General features: G+C 34.7%; 1 protein-coding gene across 1 annotated transcript in view; it reads left to right on the top strand.

The window, feature by feature from the left end:
* The window catches only part of Malrd1 (MAM and LDL receptor class A domain containing 1), a 670952-nt gene that overhangs the window by 111490 nt on the left and 531787 nt on the right, over positions 1-27675 (top strand). The window contains exons 15-16 of the mRNA XM_046423053.1: positions 26589-26741; positions 27143-27248. Of these exons, the coding sequence (XP_046279009.1) occupies positions 26589-26741; positions 27143-27248 (259 nt within the window). The remainder of the gene's footprint in view (positions 1-26588; positions 26742-27142; positions 27249-27675) is intronic.

The following is a 27675-nucleotide window of genomic DNA, read 5'->3' as shown; positions in this document are numbered from 1 at the left end:
GTCTAAACAATTGCCATTCCAATATAACCCACAGCAGAGGACTACACAATTCTCAAGAATGTTCTTTCAATACTAGTGCCCCAGTAAATAAATAGTTTTATGGCCATAAGCTATAGATCATACCTAGCTCTGTATATGGTTAAATCTTTGATAGACTTCTTTTAGTTTTTCCTTTTCAAGGGCAGATGATTCATTCTTCATTCTACTTAAATTATTCTAAAGTTATTCTAGCATTCTGAAAATTTAATAAAGAAGAAAAAAAGGGTGTCTGTGGTAGATAAGCTTTTGCAAAGACATTTACTCAACGTGAAATGCAAGATAATATTCAGTCCAAATAGTGGAGAGGCATGGACATATTTCTTAAATGTGCTAGAGCACAGGGTTGGAAAGACTTTGTTAGGGTTCAGATGTAAGGTGTCCCCCATAACTCATGTGTGAGATGGAGCAAGAATTTTCAGAGGTGAAATATTAGATTCATGGATCAATCTAATGATATGCGCTAACAGGGCAGTAACTGTAGGTAAGTAAGATGTGGCTGCAGGCTTTAGATCACTAGGGTTATGACTTTAAAGTTTATATCTTGTCCTCTCTGCATCCTGTTTGCCATACCTTGAGCTGCTTTCCTCCACCATACCCTTCTACCGTGATGTTTTGCCTCACCTTGGGCCTGAGCTATGTGATTGGCTGAACATGGACTGAAACTCTGAAACCATGAGCCAAAATAAATGTTTCATGTTCTAAATAAGTCTTGTAAGTTTTTTGGTCACAGTGACACAGAATTGAACAAAAACAGACTCCTTCTATGATCCTTGTAGGACATAGATCATAATGATATGAAAAATCTTAGGCACTGTAGAGTTTGATATGTTGGTTTGATTCAGTTGTTCTTTGACCCACTGAAAACCTTTGTGAACGTCTACTTTCTACAAAAGATTCAGTAAACAGTAAAATGTGGTGTTTAAATAAAACCAAACACATACATTTAGTTAATTTTTGACAGGGGTACTATTTTAATCACCTTTTTCACTTCCATGACCAAAAGAACTGACAAGAACAATTTTAGAGGAGGAAAAGTTATTTGGAGCTTGCAATTTCTGAGGTTTCAGTCCATACATGACTGACTCCATTGCTCTGTGTCTGAGATGTGGTGGACTATCATGGCAGAAGAGTAGTGCTGGAGGAAGGGAGCTCAGACGTGGTCACTAAGAAGCAGAGAGAGAGCTCCCCTTACCATACACAAAATGTGTACCCCAAGGGCCTACCCCTAAGGACCCATCTTCTCTAGCCACAGCCTACTTGCCTATAGTTGTCACCCATTTAATCCTGTCAAGGGATTAATGCACTAATTAGATTAAGGCTCTGATAACCCAATCATTTCACCTCTAAACTCTGTTGCATTGTCTCACACGTGAGCTTTTGGACGACACCTCATATCTAAATCATAACAGGAACCAAACACCATGTGGAAGGGGCAGTCCCTTTAGTAAGTCCTGCTAGAAAAATTGGACTTTCACATGCCAAAGAATGAAAATAATCCTGATCTTATACAATCCACAAAGATCCACTCAAATGAATAAATGGCTGAATTGTAAGACCTGAAATCCTTAAATTCCTAGAATACAATGTAGGCAGAGAGCTCCTTGACATTGACTTTGTTAATGATTTTGGATACCTTGCCACACATTCAGACTGCAAAAGGGGAAACAAATAATGCTACTAAGTAAAAGTAAAAAGCAACTGCAGCAAAAATAACCAACAAAACAAAACAGTAACCAGCAGATTTGGAAAAAATATTTGTAAACTCTATACCTAAAAAGAGGTGGATAGTGGAAATTTATGAAGAACTCATTGAACCCAATAACAGAGACACAATCCAATTTAAAAAGTTCAAGAGACCTGAATAGACATTTCTCCAAAGACGACAAAAATGGCCAATAATGTATGAAAGAGTGCTCAATATTATTAATCATCACAGAAATGCAAATCAAAATCACCACAAAATACCACCCTATACTTGTTAGGATGATTACCGTCAAAGAGTCAACAGATAGCAAATGCTTGTGAGAATGTGAGGAAAGGAAACCCTAGCACACTGCTGTTGAGAATATAGATTGGTGGTCTTATAAGGGAAAATCATATGGAGGTTCTTAAATAAATTAAGACCTAATAATCCTTCTTCTGGGTATACACCTGAAGGAAAAAGAATCATCACATTATAAAAATAGCTATATCATCAGCTCACTGTAGCATTATTTGTAATAACCAAGAGATGAAAACAATCTAGATGTCCATCAACAGAGGAGTTTATAAATTGTGGTGGGTTAGTACAAAATAGCATATTATTCATCCCATAATGTGAATGAAAATGGAATACATTGTATTAAGTGAAATAAGCCAGACTGAAAGAAAAGTATTGCATGATCTTCCTTATATGTGGAAACTATAAAAGTCATATATTTATATATATTTGTGTGTGTGTGTGTGTGTTCAGAGAGAGAGAGAGGGAATAGAATAGTAATTATGAGGCTAGGGAAGAAGAATGGGGATATGTAGTTAAAAGGATACAAAATAGCAGATGTGTATAATAAAGAAGTCAATAGTGATAACATATAATATGTGGACCTTAGTTAATACAATTGAACTACATTTGGGATTCCTGCTAAATGAATAGATTTAACTGATTTTGCTATTAGCCTCTTTTGTCCCATAGCCCAAATGTGGAATGTTCATAAAAATTTAAATTTAGTTTATAATACATAATTATATAACGTGTAATATAATTATATGGCAAGACTAGAATAATAATAATAATAATATTGATTAATATATATGTATGATTTCCAACCTATTTTAATGCACCTGTTTTAATTTTGGTGAAATAGTCACAAAATTGAAAACTTGGGAATAATGGGTTAATACACAAACACAAACAAACACACACAGAGAGAAGGTTAACAATATGAGATGATAGATATGTTAAGTTGATTACCATAGTAATTGATTTACTACTATGTATCCCATAACTTTTTATTGGCTTAACTATACATAATAAAATTTACTTTAAAATTACATAAGGAAACTTGTTTATTGGATAACAACACTTTGATTTAATAGTGTCCTATAATACATAGAGTTAGAACAGAGGTATAAACAAATAGCTATTATAATTCTAGAGATTTAGAGAATGAAGTCAATATAACGTAGATAGTTTCTGAGCAGGGGTTTTGAAAATGCTCTTCTTTATACTGCTACATAAGAAGCTGTATGTTTACAGAATGTTCTGTCAGGGGTTCATGGGTTCTTTTCTGTGCTATATGTCCATGATGACTTAGTGAATGAGCATTATTTGAAAACTTTATAAACTCTTTAATCCTCAAAAGAAATCAAAGAGGTATCTACATTTTATAGACATTCTTATCAGTTGATGTCCATTCAGAGACAGAAGACCATTTTGGTAATTTGAACAGGGAAAATAATAAAGGAATAAAGAAGTTAAAGAATCATTTATGTGGCAAAATCAGCTTAACTACAAAAAGAAGAGAATGATATACAAGGACTATCCTCCAGGATGGAGATAGAACCCAAGAAAGGAAGGAATGAGTGAGCATGCCCTCCCTTTATCCCAACACTGAGCAGAGCTTAGTCAATGATGGGGGCCCACTGGAAGGTGGGGAAATCTGCTGGGGCACCATGGGCCAGATTTGGTCAAAGCCATTGGGCAAAGGGAAGGGTTATCCACTAAGTTTCTTGCAAAACTCACAGAAGGATTCTTGTAACTGTTTCTTTTACATTGATAGCAGTCAAGGTGCAAGATCCCAAGCACACTAACATAGAATCTGAAGAAGCAACTCCTTTCTTTACTACTAACACGGCCTGTCATTGTTTGAACTATTAAAAAAAAAAAATGTGTTGACAAGGTGCAGTTCTAGTGTCTCAAAGCAAGGTGGATTTGGAGTTGAGATACAACAAATTTATAATTGGCACCTTTATTTAATGCTATGTAGTCCACAAGTGTGGAACCCCATTTTCAACCCAGTTAGTCTGTCTGTAGTCCACATCCTTAACCACACACTGTGTGACATTTCTATTTTTTAAAAAGTCATCATGAGGTTGAGCATGATATCGGCTGAAAACTATGAAGAGTCGCCCTGGTAATGAGTTTGAGCAACAAGAAATTTGAAGCCGGGGTTCAAGACTTGACTTTTAGAGGAGAAACCACACTCTTAGGCCCCTAGGATGTCAGTTGGTAACAGTAAATATCATATGGAAGTTTAAGGAACTCATATTCTTAAAAATGTAATACTTAATCCTTTCTCCTTGGTAATTATTTCTTTAATCACTTTATGTGTCTAAATCTGAATTTTTGGGGGGCGGGGGCAGTGCTGGGAAATGAACCCAGGGTTTTGCACATGCAGGGGAAGCGTTCTGCTAAGTTACATCCCCAGCCCACATGTCATAAATCTGAATGGACTTAATTGCCTTTGATTCTTCTAGTGTATTTCAGATAGTGTTATAGATATAAAAGATACAAGGTCACCCTCAGGACAATAAAGTTACAATTGTAGTAGATTCAGTTAAAAGTAGTATCAAGTAAAATCCTGGTCTCTACAGTCTTATTTTGATTTGCTTGCTTTTTTTGGGGGGGTGGGGGGCTAGCTAATTTTATGCTGTGAATCTGTGTATTCATAGAAGTGCTAATTCTTCATTCCATTTTTGTGAATCCTTTCATTAAAGATTCTGGCAATGAGTTGAGGTGAGGTAAATGAACATGGAAGAATTTAGAGGAATGATTTTTTTCCCCTTGAATTTTCAGTAAAAAGGTTAAAAGGAAGGGCTGGGGATGTGGCTCAAGTGGTAATGTGCTCGCCTGGCATGCGCCGGGCGCTGGGTTCCATCCTCAGCACCAGATAAAAATAAAATAAAGATGTTATGTCCATCGAAAACTGAAAAATAAATATTAAAAATCTCTCTCTCTCTCTTTCTCTCTCCCCCCCCCATCTTAAAAAAAAAAAAGGTTAAAAGGAAGCACATGGAGTTTAGGCTGCGATCCTAGCATTGAACTAACTAGCCTAATTTTCCCATAGAGAACTTAAGTGTTTGAAAAAGCAGGGTTTCCTGCAAAGAGAAAAAGACAATGCTACCCTCAGGATTTTATTCATGAACATAATTTCTCTTGAAAAGGAACATTGCTATTCTATGACTTCTAAAATTTACTATTTTAATGCATTTTATTTTAATTGTTATCAGCTTTACAATCATCTTTAACCTCATTTGCTTTATTTTTTTTTTCTTTTTAGATGATTCTGATTATGGCCTACCTCAAAAAAATTATTAAGCTTACCTGGAATTTAGGTTTTCATTGTCTCTGAAATATCTTCAGAATCTTTAAAACAAACACTAAATATAAATTTTAACCAATTTTTTTTGTAAATGAGGGAAAAAGAATAGTAGATTGAAAATGGGTTTAGATATATAGAGAATATGAAATTTACTGAATTTTGATAGCCTTGGGTGATTGATTGAGATATTTCTCTATTCATTTATATTATAATATAAAAGTAGAATTAATTAATTGAATTGTAACTTAAGTATACAGGTTTTCAAAGACCAACTCATCTCCCCTTCTCCTTAAACCAGTTAAAACAGTACATACCCACCACGTTACACTGAATTTCTCCTGTATTTATTGATGCTAACTGAAGTATAATCACGTGTCACTTATTGATAGGGGTATGTCCTGATAAACATGATATTAGGTGATTTTGTCACTGTGCAAACATCATAGAGTATACTTAAAAATTCCACAAACTAACTGGCTACAGTATCACTTGGTAATATCGTCTAATGAGACCACCATGTATTGACCAAAACATTGTTACTAGGCAGGGAACTATACCTACATGGCAGGATAGATACAACATATCTTTTTAAAAAAAACTTCATTTGTTGTTTTTAGATGTACATGACAGTACGGTGTATTTTGACAAATTATACATATATGGGGTGCGACCCATTACAATTTTGATCCTATTCTTGTGGTTGAACATGATATAGAGTTATATTATTTGTGTCATTATGTATGAGTATAGGAAAGTTATGTCCAATTCATTCTACTGTCTTTCCTATTCCCTCTCCCTTCCCTTCATTACCCTTTGTTTTATACAATGAGCTTCTATACTTCCCCTCCTTACCCTCCTGTGTTATGGGTTAGCATTCACATATCAGAGATAATATTCAGCCTTTGATTTTGGGGGATGGCTTATTTCACTTAGCATAGTCTCCAGTTCCATCTACTTACTGACAAATGCCATAATTTCATTCTTCTTTATAGCTGAGTAATATTCCATTATTTATATATACCACATTTTTTTTTTATCCATGCATCTGTTAAAGGGCACCTAGGTTTGCCGCAGTCTGGCTGGGCACAAATCACGAGCCACTCAAGCAGGAACAAACTTTATTTCCGAACTCCCACAGCACTCCACGCACACTCCCAGCAACACCCCACACACCAACCGGAACTCCTCCCGGGAACTCTCCCGGAACACCACTGGGCTGCGTGCACTCACTCTCGGAACCCCAGAACTCAACAGGAACTCCAAAGTAGCAGGCCCCCAAGGCGGACATTAAAGGTCTAATATACAATTGAAAACACAGCCTGTTTCAATCCAACATCATCCAGTCACAGCAATTATAGACAGCTTAATATCATCATCTTAATGGCTCTCCTCTCAACCATTACTTCTGGCAAAATGACAGGGGCCATTCCTACTGGCTGTGGCTCTCAGCACAGGTTGGTGGTGTGAATTGAGCTGCTATAAACATTGATGTGGCTGTGTCACTGTAATATGCTAATTTTAAGTCCTTTGGGTGTAAACTGAGGATTGGGATTACTGGGTCAAATGATGGTTCCATTCCAAGTTTTTCTGGGAAATTTCCAGAGTAGTTGAACCAATTTGCAGTCCCAAGTTGTAGAGTGAATCTTTTTTCCCCACATCATCACCAACATTATTGTTACTTGTGTTCTTGATAATTGCCATTCTGACTGGAGAGAGATGAAATTTCAATGTAGTTTTAATTTGCATATATCTAAATGCTAGAGATGTTGAACATTTTTTAACCAGTCATGTTTCTTCTTCTGTGAAGTGTCTATTCATTTCCTTTGTCCATTTAGTGATTAGGTTATTTGTTTTTTTTAGTGTTAAGTTTTTTGAGTGCTTTGTATATCCTGGAGATTAAGGGCTCTATCTGAGGTGCAGGTGGTAAAGATTTTCTCCCATTCTGAAGATTCCCTGTTCATGTTCTTAATTGTTTCCTTTGCTGTGAAGAAACTTTTTAGTTTGATTCCATATTAATTATTGATTTTACTTATTGTGCTTTAGGAGTCTTACTAAAGGAATCTGTTCCTGAGCCTATATTATGGAGAGTTGGGGCTATTTTTTCTTTTAGTATGTGCACTGTTTCTGGTCTAATGCCAAGTTCCTCGATCCACTTTGTTCTCATGCCAAACTTAATCTCAGCAGGACAGACCTTAACAGAAGGCAAAAAAGGATTTGGTGGCAAAGAAAATGTCACTGCCTCGGTGTGTGAAAATAATCCTAGTTTCTGAATAATCAATTTCCTTTGGACTATTTAATATATAGGCCAATCAAAATGTGGCTGTCATCATTTTTGAAGGTGTCTCTTTATTTTTCTTAGATCAAATTTGGTAGTTTGAATTTTTTGTGATAGATTGTATAAAAGTAAAGTTTTAGTTTAAATTCTTTTTTAATGACGCTCAATACATTTTTCCAAATTTCCCCCCAAAGGGTTTTGCCGATAGACAGTTATACCCTAAAGTAGAAATGTGCCTTTTTACTGTGCTTCAAGTCTATTTTAAAATTTCCTTTCCCTTTTTATGGTTTATAAGTTTTTACTTTTGTGAACAAATATTTAGTTTTCCCAAAGCCTAAATAGATACTACTACTTTAGGAAGTGCTTCAATTACTTCCAGAAAATTACTTGTAGACTCAATAATGAAGAATATATATGTCAAATCACATAAGTGATACACTTTCTCATGTCCACATAGAAACATACAAATCATTTTCTTCTTGTCTATGCTATAAAATGTAGGTAAGAAAGACAAAAGTTTACTTACATAGCACTGTAAGTTGTAAAGATATTTTAATATTTCCAAATAACATTTTCTGACCATTATAATTTGTTTCTGTCTTAAAACTATTTAGTCTGAACTGTGTGTGCTTTTTTTTTAAAGACCTAAACAGTTTCTCATTTTCTACTTTTCTATTTGCTTTTGGGAACACCAGCATAAGTCCCTACTTACTACTAAATTCAATAGAGTTGAGAAAGACAGGTTGAATAGATCAAGGAAAAGGAGTGATTTGTTATTTTTCTGATGTGCTTCTTCAAACTTATGTGCTGGTTGTATATTTTCCCCAAAGTGCTCAATCAGCAAAATGCAGAAATGTGTGCATTAACACTGGTATTTTCATCTCTGAGATGAAGAACGGATCCCAGGTGATTTTGTATGTATTGATGCTTTGTAAGCCACCCCATTTATTTTATATATTCATTACAGTCCAATAGTAATTGTTTTACTCTGCATTGAGGTTTTCTTTTTTTTTTTTTTCCTTTTCACAGAAATGGATTGGGAGAGGGCTTGAATTTCCCACAGCAGTTTCTTTTGCTTTGTATTTTGAGAGAGAGAGAGAGAGAGAGAGAGAGAGAGAGAGAGAGAGAGAGAGAGAGAGAATGTGTGTGAGAGTCTTTGTTTGTCTTTGTGCATCTTCATGTTAGGAACATTTTTTTTCCCCTGCTTATTTCCTGAAAATTGTTTTCAAAAAGGTTTTTTTTGGTGAGATTGGAGATATTTAAACTTAGTTGTATAATGAAAGGCTTTCTATAATGCATTTCTCTTTAAAAGCAGAGATTGCTTCTTATTTTAATAAAAGAGAGAAAAAAATAGATGCTGTTTCTGTGCTCTATCTTGTGTTCTTTTCTGTAGCCTAAATATAGAGGGGAAAGGTGTCTTAAAATAAACCTAAATTTGCTACTTATTGAGTACCTTCCTTTTTTATTAAGTGCATATTTATAAATAGTCCTTATAGAAAAAAAACAACTATCTAGTTGTTTTTAATAGTGAAAGGGTTCTCATTCTATTTTTCTTATTGTCTGCAAGTTTAAAATCTAGACACTTTCTTCTCATCAGAAAACCTCACCTAGAAATATGTAATGGTAAAAGCCTAATGGAAAGTTGGTTCTGATGAAGGCTCATCATTCTGTGACATAAAGCTAAGAAATGGAGGAAAAGTGCATTAGTTCATGTGCATAAAAGTCTCATCACTTGAGAAAAAGAATGAAAAATATTTTTCTAGACAAGTAAAATCTGGTAAATAAACCGTGATAGTTTCATCAGTCTTTGTTGCATATAACTTTGTCGTGAAATTAGGGAAATTCAGGATGGTAGAGACAAATGATTCTTCTTTCTCAGTTGAAAATTCTATTGAGATTAAAATCTGGTTATTTATTAAGGAATTCTTTTTCCATGATCATTTAAGATTAAATTTTAATATATCACTAATGATGTATATAAAGAGAGTGATTTGTTTTTCTGTGTCATTAATTAGAGATCATTTGAGGTATTTTTTGAAAGGCCATTATTGTTATCAGTGTTAGAATTATAAATTAGAATTATAACCTGAACCTTTTTCTCATAAACCCAAACAACTTCAGTCCTTCTCTTTTCCCACACATCTACAATTCGTGTCCATTTTGTTTTCAGTTTAGTGATTGGTAGGAGCCACACAGGGAACATGAGGATCTTTCCCTACTAACACCAGATACTCCCTCCATCTTGAGGTGCTTTACCACTGTAGCTGGGGAAACAGACTTCTTCCTGATGTCAGTGTGCACCTGTTCTTGGGTATCCACTGAAAGACATGTAAAGACCATACGATGGCAATACTCACTCACATGTTTATACAGCACTTACTTTGTATCTGACAGTGTTTATATGCATTAACTAAAATGTGGCTAAGTCAGTGAGGTACCAAGAGAATGTCAGCCCCCCAACCCTACCCCATGGTCACACATTTCACATTTCAGGATAAAGGTGAGACTGCAAAGCAGATCTCGGAGACCATTTTCATTTTGTCTACTAAGCCTTCAAAGGCATTTAAATTTATAGGGTTCTCAAATAATGGAATTCCTTACATTCCTGGGTATTTAAAAAAAAACAGAATTAAATTAGCCTCTTTCTTAAACTTCAGTGTTTCTATGTTTTAAGACTATCTTTGCTTGGTTCATATGGTAGATACAAAAAGGAGTTGTTCCTCTACTAAGGAACCCAGTAAGAGAACCTAAACATATGAACATAAAAGAGGCAATCAAATCCATTAACAATAATGACAGTGACATTTAATACCTAATGGAAGAAATGGTATGGAGGATGCAAACAGAATATTGGATTATTTAATCATAAACATCAACCATGTTAAAGATTTTGGGAATTAGACTAAATAATGGAGAAGGCATTATGTGATATCAAGTTTGAACGCTTACATTCTTTTATTTTAATCTCTGGCTGCAGGATGCGGAATGAATTGAAGGGGTGATTATAGAGGTAATGGTTTTAGTTGGGAGAATTTAAGAGTAAACTTGAGAGATTGTCATGGCCTAAATTGAATCATGTGTCGTAATTTTAAAAATCAGCTACAATAATAGAATACTCAATAATTGAATTTTGGGAAACAAGGAAGAGGGATAGTTAAATAATGTTCCTTCATTTTTATCTTGAGTCACCTGATGAGCGAGTGTGAGTTGGAAGAGGAGCTGGGTTGAGGGAGGAGGTCATTACTCTCTCTCGAGCTGGACCGTTCTGGCACTGACGAGAAGGCAAAGGGCTGGAGAAATCATGATTGGAGTCATTGACATAAATAATGTAGCTAAAGCTTTGCTTTCAGATAAGGGTTAGCAGGGAGGGAGTATAGAGTGGGAACCAATCTTTGGAACTACAATTTTGGCATGGCGGTATCCCTTAGTTTTTTATTCCATATGCATCATGACCATTCAGAGAGGTAATTATAATGAAATATAAATAATAAATATAAATAAGGAAATATAAAGTTAATGGAGAAAAGAACTAGAAATTGCTTAATCATTCAGTAGGATTATAGAATTACTAACAAAGTCAGTCTAACTCTGTAATGGAACCAAGAATTTGGGGGGAAATAAGAAATGAGAAAAATTTGTATTGAGAAAAGGTCACACCCACTTAACACCAGTGTCTACCGAATTCTCACTATATTTCAAGCACTGTTGAAGCCCTGTAAGACTCCACATTAAGTAAAACAGATACACATTTTATACACGTTTATGAATAGATTGACCCTCTTTTTGTCTTTTCTGTCTACAGAGTGATCTTGTTTAAGGTTATTGATGCATTTACGTTTTTATATTCAACAGGAGAGCCTTGTTCAGCTTCGATAGTCCAGATTCTAGCAGCATCAATGTCTAGCTGACAGTGCCAGTCAGTGCCAAGTGATGACCATTAGTGTTAGAATGGAAGCAGTGAGCAGATCAATTAGGTGGATCCTCCAAAAAACTTGAGAGAGAGGAAATGTTGGTGACCTGTACCCAAGAGATAGCAGTGGAAAGGGGAAGAAGTGGCAGATTCTGAAAGTCTTTTGAAGGTAGATAGAAGCAGAAGGATTATGGACAGGACATATTGCACGTGAAAAAGAGGAGAGTTAGAGGATTCCAATATTTCTGTGTGTAACAACTGAGAGTGCCATGTTGCCACTTCTCACCTTGGGCAAAATGTAAGATGTTTAGAGGAGAATCTCTGTAGCTCACCTGTGGATGGGTTAAATTTGGGATCACAGTTAGATATCCAGGGAAAGAGGTCTAACAGAGAATGAGTCTGAAGGTTTAGGCCAGACATACAAACTAGGTAGATAACAGGGTGTAAGATGGCATTTAAGGCTTAAGTCTAGATCCATTCTCCAAAGTAAGAAAAATAAAACATTTAGAAATACAAAGATCAGAGTCAAAAGAAGAACCTGCAAAGAAGAGGAGAAAGGGAAACTAAAAAAGAATGAGGGAAGGACACAGAATAACTGTTTTGGAAGTCAAGTGAGTACCGTGCTTTGGGGAGATAGAAAACATGGTTAACTGTCAAATATTGTTGAAAAGATGAGGACTAAGAATTAGCTTTTGGATAAAATAGTATGGGGTAATTGTAGACCTTGATAAGAGTGGTAAAACCCTGGATGAAGGGAAGAGAATATTGGATGAGACAATAACTTTTAACATCCTCTTTCTTAGACTTATAAAAGAAAATTTGAAAATTTTTCTGAAATAAGGGGTCAAGAGATTTTTATCTAGGCTTATGGGGAGTGGACTTGCTGGAGAGATGCCATTTAGTGACCACTAGATTTTGTGCCCAAGTAGGAAATACCTCAACTCCCAGGAAGCTCATCTGTGGTAACATAGGGAAGGTGGAGATTGTGGGAACAAATGCTAGAGGTAGAGAGAATGGAGGTGATAATATTGGAAACTTTAGAGACTGGTCTTAATGAAAAAAAGAATAGAAGCCACTTGGTAGTACTAAAGACTCTGACCCTGAAAAGGAAGAGAACATTCTGTAGTTGAAAATTAAATATTCTCAACTTGGAGTCTTATTTCTCTAGTATCTTTAATGAGGAGTCAATGAAGGGCTACCAATATTTCAAAAAGAAAGTGGTAAATGTGTACCTACTCATATTAAGGGTTTTACAGATTCACCAAGAACTTCACTTATTTTTTTTGTTATATCTATAATTGAAAGTCAATGTAAGTTACCTTCAGCTCATCAGGGTTTCTAAGAAACATTCCCCATTTGTCTTTGAATTGTGAATTGTTTTAAAGAGTTCAGGTTAACAATAGAAGTCAATGTTCTGATCATATTTATTAGACGAGTGTTAGTGCTCTAGTGACATAGAATGGACTGCTATTAGACAAAGAATTTTTGAGATTAAAATCATATTGTAGTAATACATATGAACAGAAAATATTATTTGTTTTAAAAAAACCTTAGTATTCTTTGCCTGAGAATAGGTAGAAATTAGTGATACATTTTTAAAGGGGTTATCTTTTTTTCCTGTCCTGTTAAATTTTGGTTCATATCATCTTTGTAAAGTTAGAATATCTCTTTTCTCAGACTACGCGAATGATCTCAAATGTTTTGTACTCCTTGGTAAGAGCTCAATTATCCAAGGAGCTAAAACAGGAATATTTTAAGCTGAAAGTCAAGTTACTTGGTTATGATTCATAGGGACCTTTCATTTCCCAGCATCTCCTGCTCCTCAGCCCCCTGTGAATCCCTTATTCTTACTCAGTTTCAAAACTCAACTGAAGTCAGAGTTCATTAATACGTTCGTATCTGTAGCGCTGTTTAATGGTTCCCCTTTGTTTTGATTATGTATTCCTGAGGTTATAAGTTATTTTATTACTTTACCCCATTTCCACTCACGATTACGTTGTTGACTATTTGGTCAAATAATGCTGGCCTTCTTTCAGAACTCATTAAGGAAATGACAGCATTTCCAGGGGCTAAAGAAATGTTTGAAGACTATTTCTAAGAATTTTTTTTTTAAATCAAAAAGGATATAAAGCCACATTTCAAGAAGCCCCATGAACACAAAAAAAAAGGAAATAAAAAGAAAACCCATGTGGGCACGCCATAGTGAGACTGCTGAAAATCTGTAACAAAGGGAAAATCTTTAAAGCATCTGGAAAAAAAGTGTAAATCACTTTCAAAGAATAATTATTAAGCTTTCTAATAGAAAGAATGGAAACCAGCAAAATGGGCTGTTATCTTCAGAGGGTTGAAAGGAAATAACTGCCAACGAATTCGTTTTCCATTGTGATCCAGTGCAGTTATTTTCTATTAGTCTCTCTAAATTTTTTGTTGCCATGTAACAAATGATCACAAATGTAGTACCTTAAGACAGTGCTCATTTATTACCACTGGCTCTCCTCATTAGCATTTACTGGTTTAACAAACTGCAAATCAAAAATATTGGAATTAAAAAGTATGTCTATGGGCTGGGGATATAGCTCAGTTGGTAGAGTGCTTGCCTTGCATGCACAAGGCCCTGGGTTCAATCCCCAGCACCACACACACACAAAAAAGTATGTCTATATTGAATGTATGGATTTTTGTCTTTGTCATTACCTCCTAAACAATGCAGTATGACAACTATTTGTATAATATTTACAGTGTATCAGGTATTATAGTAATCTGAAGGTGATTCAAACTATTTGTGTGGATGGTTAAATGGCTGTAAGATAAGTGAATACTCTACCTTGTTATATAAGAGACTTGATCCTTTGAGAACTTTGGTGTGGGGGTCTGAAGGGTGGGGAAGGGATCTCAGAACCAATCCCTCCACTCCGAAGGACAACTGGATCTCACAGTTCTATGGATAAGAAGGTTAGAATAAAGTGATTGGTTTTCTGCTCAGTGTCTCACAAGACTGTAATAAAAAATCTGTCAGGAGACTCTCTTCTGGAGGCTGTGGGAAAAATATGTACTACTTGGATCCTTCAGGTTGTTAGCAGAACTGAGTTTCTTGTAGCTCCAGGAGAGAGATCCTTGTTTTATTGCTTGCTATCTGCTCAGGGCTTTTTTTTTTTTTTTTTTTTTCATTTCCTTGAGGATGTCTGTTTTCCTTCTTATGTTTAAGAAGTATTATTTGTTTTATTTTTCCCCACATTTTCTTTATTGTGATAATATACACATAATATTAAATTTAGTATGCTGACAATTTTTATGGTATAGTTCAGTACTAAGTACATGCATATTGTGCAACTTTCACCAACATCCACCTCCAAAACTCTTGAATCTTGCAAAACTGAAACTCAGTACCTGTCCCCTCTCCACTCAGAATAGGCAGCTAACATTCTATTTCCTTTCTCTATAATTTGGACTACTTAGTATCACATATAAATGGATCATACGGTATTTTTCCTATTGCAACTGGCTTATTTCACTTAATGTTTTCAAATTTCATTTATATTGTAGCATATGTCAGGATTTCCTTTTTAAAAGAATAAATACTATCCATCCAATATATATTACACATTTTGCTCAACCATTCACTATTGATGGATACTTGTGTCACTTCCACATTATAGCACCTGTGAATAATGCATCTTTGAACATGGGTATAAAAGCACCTTCCAGTTCTTTCTAGAACATAGCCAAGACTTAAATTACTGCACCATAAGATTTAATTTTTTTGTGGAACTATCATATTCTTTTCTATAGCAACAGTATCATTTAACATTTGTATCAACTAGTGCACAATAGTTTTAATTTCTTTGTTTCCACCAACACTTGTTATTTTCTTATATTTTTTCTTTGTAGTTGCCCTCTACTAGGCACAAGGTCATATTTCATTGTAATTTTGCTTTACATTTCCTTAATTGTTGGTGGTGTTGAGCACATTTTCATGTGCTTATTGACCATAGGTTTATCTGGAGAAAAGTATATTTCAAACACTTTATCTATTTTTAATTTATTATTTATTAGTCTTAAGTGTCCTGTGTATATTTTGGATATTGATCCTTTGTCAGATATGTGATTTGAAAATATTTTCCCCATTCTGGAATTTGATTTTTGACTTTGGGGTGTTTTTTTGTGCTTCTGTGATACTGGGGATTGAACCCCTAGTTAGTGTACCACTGAGCTATATCCACAGATCCCCAGCCCTTTTTATTTTTTAAACTTTGTGACAGGTTCTCAATAAGCCAAGGTTGCCCTTGAACTTGCAATCTTCAGAGACTATAGGTGTGCACCACCGAGTCTGACTGTTCGATTTTTGATGTACAAAGTGTTAAGAATTTTATGAAGTCTTATTTGCCTATTTTTTTAATTTTGTTGCCTATGTCTTTAGTGTCATAAATGAAACCATTGTCAAATACAACATCATAACACTTTGGCTCTATGTTTTCTTCTAAGAACCTTCTTGCTTCATATCATCTTTTAGGTTATTAATGCACTTTCAGTTAATTTTTGTATATGATGTTAGTTAGGAGTCCAAATTTATGCTTTCACTTGTGAATATTCAGTTTTTCCCAGTATGATTTATTTTAAAGGCTGTCCTGTCTCCACTGAATGGTGATGGCACATTCATCAAAATTCAGTTGTTCATTTATACAAGATTTATTTTTGAAGTCTCTGTTCAATTCTGTTTGTTTATAATACTATCTTTATACTAGTGCCATTACTGTTTCAGTTTCCAAAACTTTGTATAAGTTTTTGAAATCAGGGTGTGTGTATCCTTCAGCTTTAATTTCTCTTTTTCAAGTTTATTTTGACCATGAGATTCAATATGAATATCAAGATGGATTTTTTGATTTCTGCCAAAAATTGCATTCAGATTTGACAGGAATTATAGATAATGTTGGGTAGTACTGATATCTTAACAATATTTTTTACAAACTTTTTGGGATTTTTAGTCAGCTTTTCATTGTTGTGACCAAAAGACTTGAAGAACTATTAGAAGAGGAAACGTTTATTTGGGGGCTCCCTGTTTCAGAGGTCTCAGTCCACTGATGGCTGATTCCATTGTTCTGATCCCACGGTGAGGCAGATTATGATGGCAGAAGGGTATGGATGAGGAAGGCAGCTCAGGGTATGACAATTAGGAGGCAGAGAGAGCTCTACTCACCAGGGACAAAATATAAACCCAAGGCATGCCCCCAGTGACCTACCCTCTCCCATCATAACCTACCTGCCTAGAGTTACAAATAGTTAACCCCTACAAGTGGATTAATGTCTTGATTTAGGTTGAAGGTCTCATAATCCAATCATTTCACCTCTAAACATTCTTGCATGGTCTCACACATGAGCTTTTTGGGGGGAACCACATATACATGAGATGTTTTTCCATTATTTACATCTTCTTTAATTTCTTTCAAAACTGTTTTATATTTTTCAATATATAAACCTTTCACTGCCTTGGTTAATTTACAGGTATTTTATTCTTCTTGATGCTATCATAAGGAATTGGCTTATTAACTTCCTTTTGGGGTGTATATTGTTAGTGTATGGAACTCCAAACAGTTTTTGCATGTTAACTTTGTATCCTGCTACTTTGCTGAATTCATTTATTCTAATAGGACTTTGAAAACTTTACGTTATCTACATATCAGATTACACTTACATGTGGACGGTGATCATTTTGCTTCTTTCTCATTTAGAATCCTTTTGTTTCTTTTTCTTTCCTAATTGCTCTGGTTAGGGTTTCTAGTCTTTTGTTAAAAAGAAGTGATGAAAGTGGGCACCCTCGCCTTCTTTCTGACCTTAAAGAAACAGCTTGCAGTCTTGCATCATTGAGTATATCTGCTGTGGGTTTTTTTGCACGTAGCTTTTGTTATGTTGAAGTAGTTTTATTGTTTGGCTAGTTTATTGAATATTTTTATCATGAATTGAATTTTGTCAAGTTCTTTTACTGCATTGATCAAGATAAGCATGTGTTTTTCTCCATTCTGTTAATCTGTTATATTGATATTCATATTTTAATCATCCTTTCATTTCAGCAAAAAAATCCTGTTTGGATATATAATTATTTCAATACCTTGGTGAATTTAATTTCCCACTATTTTGTTGAGGATTTTTATGTCATTGTTTCTACAGTTCACGGGTCTGTAGTTTACTTTTTCTTGGGGCACATTTGTCTGGTTTGGGCATTGGATCACTGCTGGTCTCACAGAACAGTCATTGATGTCTCTTTTCTTTAACTTGCAAGTTTGAGAAGGATTGATTAGTTCTTTCTTAAATACTTGTTAGATTTTACCATCGAAGCTATCAAATTAGGTCCAGGGCTTTTCTTTGTTGACGATATTTGATCATTGACTCAATTTCTTTGCTAATTACAGGTTTATGCAGATTTTATATCTTTGCAGTTTAGTCTTGGTAGGTTTTATGTCTTTTGTCCAATTTTTTGGCATTTAAATGCTCATGAAATTTTCTTATACACCTTTTGTTTCTTCAGAATTGGTGACAATATTCCCACTTTCATTTCTGATTGTAGTAATTTGAGTCATTTTTTTCTCTTAGCTAAAGAGTTTTCAATTTTGTTGATCTTTTTGAAGAACCATTTTTCCTTTGATTTTCTCTATTATTGTTCTATTTGCCATTTTGTTTATTTCTCCTTTAATCTTTATTGTATCCTTTCTGCTTCTGGCTTTGAGTTTAGTGTTTTCTTCATTTGTCTAGATGACCCCTTGCCTGTTTAAACTACCAATGGCATCTCAAGTCCTTCTTATACTTCCAGTCTCTCTGAATTAATCTGCAATGATTTTTAGAAAAATTTGTTTTTAAAAGGCTTATTAATTAGGATAGCCTCACCCAGATAATCTAATAATATTAAAATCAACCATCAATAATCTTCATTACACCTAAAAATTTCTTTTTCCATGTAACAGTATAATCACAGGAATGATACCAGAAGGTGGAGTTCATGGTGATTCTCCTAGAATTCTGCCTACTGTGATAGTTCAGTCTCTGGCCACCATCATTCTTCCATAAGCAAAATATATTTACTTTCTCCTGAGATTACAATGATGTCATTCTATTAAAGTCACAGTAAGCAGTTTAATTACTCAACAAAATCTCAATAGTTTATTGAGATTACAGTATTATTACTTGGATAGTCTAATCAGGCTTAGGTGAGGTTTCTCATTGGTGTATATTAGGAACAGCTCTAGGGCACGATCTCTTCCATCTGTTGACTTGTGAAATTAGAGACAAGTTACCTACCTCTAATCAACCTCAACCTTAGAGACAATAATAGAACAGACTCAGGATAACAGTTGACATCTTGGTTAAAAACAGGTGTATTTGGAAGCTAAAAATGGAGTCATTGGTCCAAAACAGTTTTGAAATCCACCAGGAGTTCCTTATGTAGGTTGCTAGACCTGTGTTCTTGGCTCTGCCAAGTGACATTGAGTTCTCTTACTGTGGCTCTTGATTCCATGCTCTGCATTGTTCTTCCTTTTTAATCAAAGGTTTTGTGTTTCTTACCAGTAACTAGCACCTCTTTAATTAAAACACTGATTATCTAATTTCTACTTCCTATTTTTCTAAATCTTTTCCTCTAAGACATTAATTCAGACAATATACTTATAATCCATCAATCATACCACCACTCCCATGTCCCTTATTTCCTTATTCAACCACTTTCTTTCTTGTGAAGTTTGAATTTCATGGTCCAATATTTTAATGGTGGCCTCACATTGACCTGTAACTGCCTTATTGTCTTTTGATATAGCCTAGTCACTGAAGTACTAACTGATTAAATGCGGGTCTCCAACCACACAGGTCAGAATTACAAAGCTGAAAATGATTGGAAAAGAAAATAAGGCAATATTACCTGTTCTCACTTTAAATTGGAGACCGCCACTGTGACCTAGGTTCCAGGATTGCCCTATCTATAATCTCACTGCATTTCTCAGTACCTTCCCTCTCTCTTCACAACAAATAACTCACATCATCCTTCCATCTTCTCTGAAATCCATTTTATTCTTCCCTCTCCCTAGCCTCAATTGATAATCGCATATCCAATTTCACTGAGAAAATAGAAATAACCAGAAAAGGCCTTTCATAAGCTCCAAGAGTGCTTCTGTCCATCTATAAACTACCTTTTCTCCTGTACCTTGGGTACCTTGTCCTCACCCTTACCACTGGTAAACTCTGGCTCTTGCATGTTAGCTCATCTCTGTTGTATTTTCAGTAATAATGCTCTGACAAGATTCCTTCTATACCAGACTTGTCAATAACATAAAATCACATTCTAATTTCTCACATATTAAAAGATCATCTCTTTATCCCAATTTCCTGTTTCCTTACAACACCATTTTTCTCCTGTTTTTACAAAACACAAATTCCTCATAAAATTAACTCTCTTCACTGTTTTCCATCTTTCTACTTCTCTCTTTTAAACCCAAGGCACTCAGGCCCTAGCTGCCACCATTCAATAAAAAGTGTTCTCATCCAAGTTACCAACGGGTTAGATCCAGTGTCCATTCTCTATTTTCATCTAACCTTTCAGTAGCATTTGATGAAGATGGTATCACCTCCCTCTTAAAATACTTACTTGGCTTGGTTTCCCTAACAACAAGTACAATTTTGGTTTTGCTCCTGTTTTTATGACTACTTCTTGCCACTTTGATGTTTTTCTAATTTATATCTGCAGCCAGGACTTCTCATCTGAACTCCGGATTCATGGATCCATCTCTCAAATTGACATGTTGACTAGAATATCTAATGGGATTATCAAATATAGCATATCCACAATTAAGATCTGTTCCTCCCACTACCAACGTATCTGCTTCTTCAAAGTCTTTCTGTTTTATAAAAGATACCTCCATTGTTTCAAATGCTTAGGTCAAAGACTTTTTGAGGTCCTATTAACTTCTTTTATGTTTCTCATCTGATATCCATTAATGCTATCATGTCTAACTTGAGAATTATTCACTCATTATCTTCACTGTTTCCACCCCTCCCAAAATAATGCCACTTCTTGTTTGTATTTTTGCAATATCATTCCGTTTCCTGGTTGTTCCCTATCCCATTTCTATCTTTTCACAATAAAGCAGCTACAGTGATTGAGTCTGAATTTGTTACTCTGTTTAAAACATTCCAGTTATTTCCCATATCACTCAGAATTAAAGCTAGAATCTTAAAGCGACCTCTCTGATCTCATCTCCCCATGTTCTCCTCTTTCCCACTGTCTCTTTGATGCATGTGGATCACGAGAGGCCCATTGTGCCTAAGGCTCTTGCCCTCACTGTTTCTTCTCTGTTGGGTCCTTTGCATAGCTACATGGCCTGAATTTATACCCACCTCCTTCAGGGGTTCACCTAGTTGTTCACTTTTATTTGAAGCCTTTTTTTTATCCTGTTCTATAAAATTGCAATGCTTCTTTCTAACACAATTTCTTATTATTTTCTTAGCAATATCACTGTTAATAAGTATCCACTTATTGATCTTATGTTTTTCTATCTCCTGCAACTCCCACATGCAATGTCCATGAGGAGAAATTTATTTCCTATTTCTTCATTGCTGCATTATTAGACCCTACACCTGTACATACATGTAATATGTACTAAATATTTTTTTTCAATGAATAGTGAATGAATGATCACAAGATAGTTATTACTCTATCATAATAATCTACTTATTAATTTCCCACAATAGGCTCTAAGTTCCTAATAGTGCACATTCTAATATGTAATATGTGTGAAGAACCATGAAAGATCTGAAATATTATCCTATCAGGAAGCTAAGAAGTTAGCCAGCTATTTTTTTCACAGATGCTAGCAGAAGAGTCAAGACTCTGGTGTCACACACAAAGGACTTTATGATTTGTGATAGAGCAAACATCATGGGCATGATGTTTGGATTGGCCCTTCTGGCCCTCCATAAGTTCCTTGTCAATAGGCTAATACAGAGGCGACTAGCTGTATGTAAGTATGAAGTAGGTTTGCATCACAGCTAAGGTGGCTGTGCTTAATGAAACTTAAAATCTTTTTAAATGGGCTACATACACACTTGTTCAGTCTTTGCTGGGAGCATTGTCCCATGCCTGTGACCCCAGAGACTCTGGAAGCTGAAAGAGGCTTATAAGTTCAAGGTCAACCTCAGCAACTTAGTAAGACCCTCAGCAAGTTAGTGAGATTCTGTCTCAAAATTTAAAAAGTAAAAGGGCTGGAGATATAGTTCAATGGTAAAGAACCCCTTGCTTCAACCCCCAGTACCAAAGATGAAAACAGAAACATTAAAAATCTCATTTGACCTTTGTTTTACGGGGAGACATTATCATTACTACATGAAATGATAACTTCCTCTTATAGAGGAAGTCACTGTCTCTTTTTCATGACTGTTAGCTATTTAACTGTCCTTGAAAGGGTGGTAAATGATGTGCAGAAACATAAAAGATGTATGGAGAATTTTCCCAATTGTGTGTGTGTGTGCACGTGCACACACACACACATATGTCCATATCAAGAGATTATGAAAGACCTTTAGAAGTATATATTGAATGATGTGATTAATCATTTTTATTCAAAAATGCAGTAATCTTGAATCTCATGTTATTTATGAGTTGGTATTGCTTTAGCAGATTTAATTATTTCTATGTATTTATTTTGACATCTTTTATTTCATCTTTTTTATTTTGCATGCACTCCCTTGCTTTTATCTATTGTTTTAAATTGTTAATGAATATTAACTATTGATGAAGTCTAGAGTTCAGTTATTCCAACCTTATCATAAAATCCAAACATATAACCATTTGAAGGCATAAAAAATCCTGAAATTCAAAAGCATTACATAGAGAACATGTTCCCAATATGGAATATTGTATTAATGCATTTAAAATTTAGAACAAATGCCTAATCAAAGCATAATCTTAGTAAACTTAGAGAACATACTAGAATACTCAATTAACTTTTGTCTTCCCTCATGCAACTTTCAGGAGGGTCATGAAATCTCAAGAAAAAAATGTTTGAAAAAACAAGGAGACTCATTCTAGAAGACTTATAACTGTTATTATTACATAGTTTAAAAATTGACTTCCAGAGTGTATCTTTTGATCATACATGTTAAGATTTTGTGTGTTCTTCAATTAAAAACACACAGCACAGTGTCTGGCCTATAATAATTGTTGAAAGCTGTTATTATTAATGAACCAGTAGAAACAGTATCATTTTTAAGAGCACAGGCTGATAACAGGTCTGGGTTGGGATTGTGTAAGTAGTAATGAGCCTTGAAAAATTATGTTTTTCCTCTTTCATCCTTATATTTTTCATATCTAAAACAGGGATAGTATTGTTTTCTTAGATATTTCCTGAGGATTAAATAAGATGGCATGCATATCAATAGGTGGTTCCCATTTGGCACTGGTGTCTTGATGGCTCAGATCTCTCTGTAAGCCCCAATGTGGTCCTTGCTTAGACTCGAGGTACTAACTTTTTAAAATCACCAGTCCTATGTTCAACCCTCTCCCTTTTTTTAAACTCAGCATCTTCTCTAGGTGGTTCATATCAGAAAGAGTTTGATGCTCAACTGCACAATATCATAGGATATATTTCCTCCTATGAACTTTTGAATGCTTTTGCAAGGAGCATATTATGAGCTCAGACTTTGATTTTGTACATTCTGTGCTTATTCCTTATAAATAAACCTCAACAGGATCATCTAAACCATCAGAGAAGTTCTAAGACAGTCAATCGGAAATGAAATGGGATCTGATTCTGAGCCCTTTTCCTCATGAGCTTCCTTGGCAACTGCATAAATCCATCCTCTTCTGCCTCAGTGAAATGCTGTGCAAATGGCAGTGATGGACCTACTTGGCAGCTCACCAGCTATCTCCTAATGCCCTTGTCCCAGAGGCAGCTAATGTAATTATATTTGCATAATTAATACAGGCCACTCAGGTAATTTTTCTCACAATAATTAAAAGCTGCTGTAGAGTCATTAGCTTTTCTACCCATAGCTATAGAACAGATAAGCACACTTTTCAGAAATGCTGTCAACAGGCATTCTGTTATGAATGTAACAGCCCCCAGCTTGAAGCATGCTACGCCCCAAACTCTGAGTAATCAGTAACTGCAATTGTTATTGCAAACGATGATGCTTCTGATGATGATAATTGAGGAAATCAATAATGATCTAGAAACAGTGAAATATCCCTGAATCTCAACTATTAAAATGTATCCTTGGTATTGCATTTCTGAGTCAGAAATACATACATAGTGTATAATTTCCATGTCTCTTCTAGTGAGGTGTATACCTAATTATGGCTAGATGGGAGATTAATTTCATTGGCTATTACATTTATAATTGGGAGTTTTAAATGTGTATAGAAACTTATACAGGAACAAAGTGTACTCAAAAAGCACATTTGAATCTTAACAGCATTTTCAGTAAAAAATCGCTATTTTTAGAAAAATCATTTTATTGGCATATAAATTGTACATATTTGTGGGTTACCATGAGATATTTCAATACACATATATGTCCTATAATGTTCAAATCAAGGTAAGCACCTGTATCCTCAAATATTTATTCTTTCTTCATGGTATAATTATATAAATTGTATAATTATAAGAATAAATATTTATAATTTTATAATTATAAAAATAAAAGGGTTTATTTATTCTTTCTTCATGGTATATAACTATATGCATTACCATTATCTGTAGCCCCCCTACCATGCAAATAGCACACCAGAACTTCTGAATCCTCTCTAAATATAACTTCCTACCCCTTGTCCAAGCTTTCCACACCCCTCTTGTCTCCCTGCTTCCTCCAGTTTGTGGTATCCACTATTCTATTCTCAGCTTCTCTGAGATACACTGTTTTCGATTCCACATCGAAGTGAGATCATGTGGTATCTGTCTTTCTGTATCTGGCTTTCAGTTCTTTGTCCTTGTGAATAGTGCTACAACAAACATGGGAACATATTCTTTGATATATTAAATAAAAAACCTATCATCTTTAACTTTTTAAGAGAACTACAAAGTAACTGCAGGGATTTTTAAAAATCTTCCTTCCATTTGAATATTTATTATATCTACAGCAGTTATCTTCCTGGATAGCAGAGAACCAGGTTCCCTTCACAGGTAGTTGGCTGGGTAGATACTATACATTAACAGCAACTTGTTTCTTTCTGTCTTTGTGTAACAAGAATTCCTAGACATCTTCTGCAGATTGAATGAAATAGGAATCAAAGCTTCATCTTCCTGGGGACTGGAATGATATCTACATGCTTTGAAACTCCACAATCTATGTATCTGCCTATAAATTATGTGTATTAAATACTTAGAGATAATCTTTAAAAATACAAAGACTTAAACTTTCTTCATATTTATCCCTAACTTGCAATATTTTCTTTATTGTTTTCACTGTTGAGTAGCATTTAATTTGGCATTTAATTTAATTTCTCTGTAAGCCCCAATGGTGGTCCTTGCTTAGACTCTAGGTACTAACTTTTTAAAAATCCCCAATCCTAAACTTTACTTGAGAAATCTTTATTCTGCATATAGAAGAAACTATGTTCATTTTGCTTATTTCTAATTGTATCTATATACTGAAATATAGCTACCTCTAATTAGAGTTGATATTTTAAAAGTATTTTCAGATGTACTCATACATTCTTATTGACTTTTGGTAACATTTGAAAGTACCACACTGGTCAAATTTTGGAGCAGGAAATTTCAAAGAGGGCTACTGTATTTTTGAAATTGGATATTTTATAAAAACTATTAAAAATCAAATGTTTTTCATATTCTCTCTCATTCTTCACCATGTAGAAGTAGAATTTTTAAAATAAAAAATGATTTATCATTAGGTAAAGTACACTTACTAAATTTTATAATCTCATTTAATGATTTGCTTTCTATTTTTGTCCCTGAAACTTATTGCTTCCTTCCCAATTCTTCTTACAAGGTAATATCTATGCAGTTCATGACTATGTCTTTGGATAAAAGCAGACAATAGCCAAGGATCCCAGTATAATAATTATCAATGGAAATGAATGTCATTTTGTATTGGTATGTGTAGCAACAGCTGAACATCATCACTTAGCACATTCATATGATGCCTTTTTTGGTTTATCCTTTTTCTAATCTGATGACAACCAATGGTTATAGTCAAAGTTTGAAAAAAATTAGATTAAAAATCATAATATTTGAATTCCAATTCTACTCCATAACTTTCTAACTCTATGACCTTGGGTAGATTAATGACTTTTCCTAAACTCACTTTTTACCTTTGTAAAATAGCAACAGCAGTTCCTATCTCCTAAGGTTGTTCTGAAAGTTGAATCTATGTAACACATTTGGCACAGAGTCTATTGTATAAGTTATTATAGTAGCTAATTAGCTATAATTCTACAATGCTAATATTTATAACTTCCCATTCTATTTTTCCCCTTCTCTTCCTGTTTTAGAATGTCTTTGTGGAAAATAACTGATTTCTGTGTATATGTGTCAGAAAAAAGAGTTATTTCCTATACAATTAGGTGATGCAATGATTTGTGAAATGCTAAACTCTATACAAATCAGGGCTACACATTTTATCATATAGTAGATCTAGGATTTTCCAAATATTAATTTTTTATAAGTAGTTGCTTTTCATTAGTTTAAAATACTCTTTAGGAACAATTAACACAGTCTCTAGAAAGAAGAGGGAAACTGAAATGACTATGAAAACAAATTAGCAAAACCTTAATAATTTTACAAACAATAAGGCTGAATGATGCTATATATAGAATATTTAGAAAAAAAAAACCTGAATTTCCTCCATTGAGAATTGAAATTCTGCTTTCTTAATATCCAGTATGAAAAACATAAATCCACTTTTCAAATCAGAATGTATCTTTTTTCCCCCCACCCTCAAAGGTGTCCTTTAATGTAGTCCCCTTATTGTAGTGGTAAAATCATAGTAAGACTGTTTGCATTTGAAATCTACCTTTTCAAAGTGTGGGAACACTGTGGAGAGCCAACCTAAGTGCCACCATTTTGTTGTTCAGTTTCCAGTTGTGATTTTGAAGCAAACAGCTGCGGTTGGTTTGAAGCAATTGCTGGTGACCATTTTGACTGGGTATGGAGCTCCCAAAGTCATCTTTCTGCTGATTTTAAGCAACAGGCACCCCCTCAGGATCATACTCGTAACACAACTCAAGGTAAGAAACAAGTAAGGTTCCTCTAACTACTCTTATTTACTGTTCAGTTGGCCCCAGAAGGGAAAGAGAAAGAGATGTGTTCAATGCCATCAGAAGCATCAGTAGGACAGTTGAATATTGTCCATGGTGGTATTCTGTCTGCATGAAATTATTGCTCTGTGGGTGGTACAGTTGCAGCATAGATATATTTTTGGTTAGATGAACCAAAATTATCAACTATTTTTATATCATTTAGCATTTTTATAAAGCAAATTTGACTTAACAATCTATTGATTTTGTATTATTGTGTAAATTATAATTTTAGTTGTGCACTAAAGTTACTCACTTTTGAATTAAGAGACATTTGTCTCATTTTAAATTCCAATAGGGCTAAGTAACGATTTTGTTTTGTATCCCAACAGGCCATTTTATGTTCATTCTGAAGAACAGAAACAGCTTGTCCCAAGTTGCTAAACTCCGGAGCCCAACTTTCGGCCAGACAGGGTCTGGGTGCACACTTTCTTTCTGGTAAATATTAAAAACAATTCTCAATTACCCTTGTGGCCCAGTGGTTACAGAAATCCTTCTGAACATATTAGCTGTTCTGGTTTTATCCCTGGTTCTTGCTTAAAAATTGGCATTATACTAAGTTCACACAATTTTCATTTAACTTAAGAGCATGTCATGAGTTGTTTATTTGTTTTTCCTCTTATGATAGGTACTCTTTCCCGCCAGCAGTGGATTAAAATTTAATTAAGACTTTTCCTCTGTTCTCTCCAAGTTCTTTGAAACGGGCTCCCATTGATTTCCCTGGAAATCAATGTCATTGTGTATTGGTATGTGTAGCAACAGCTGAACATCATCACTTAGCACATTCATATGATGCCTTTTTGGTTTATCCTTTTTCTAATCTGATGTGAGATTAGGGTTGTGAGAGCCATGGAGTATGCACCTC

Source organism: Marmota monax, unplaced genomic scaffold (assembly GCF_021218885.2).
Source record: "Marmota monax isolate L192 unplaced genomic scaffold, Marmota_monax_Labrador192_F-V1.1 WCK01_AAM20220418_F8-fsc00098, whole genome shotgun sequence".
Taxonomy (NCBI): Eukaryota; Metazoa; Chordata; class Mammalia; order Rodentia; family Sciuridae; genus Marmota; species Marmota monax.
Note: the sequence above shows the minus strand (reverse complement) of the source record. Positions and strands in the feature narration are given on the sequence as shown.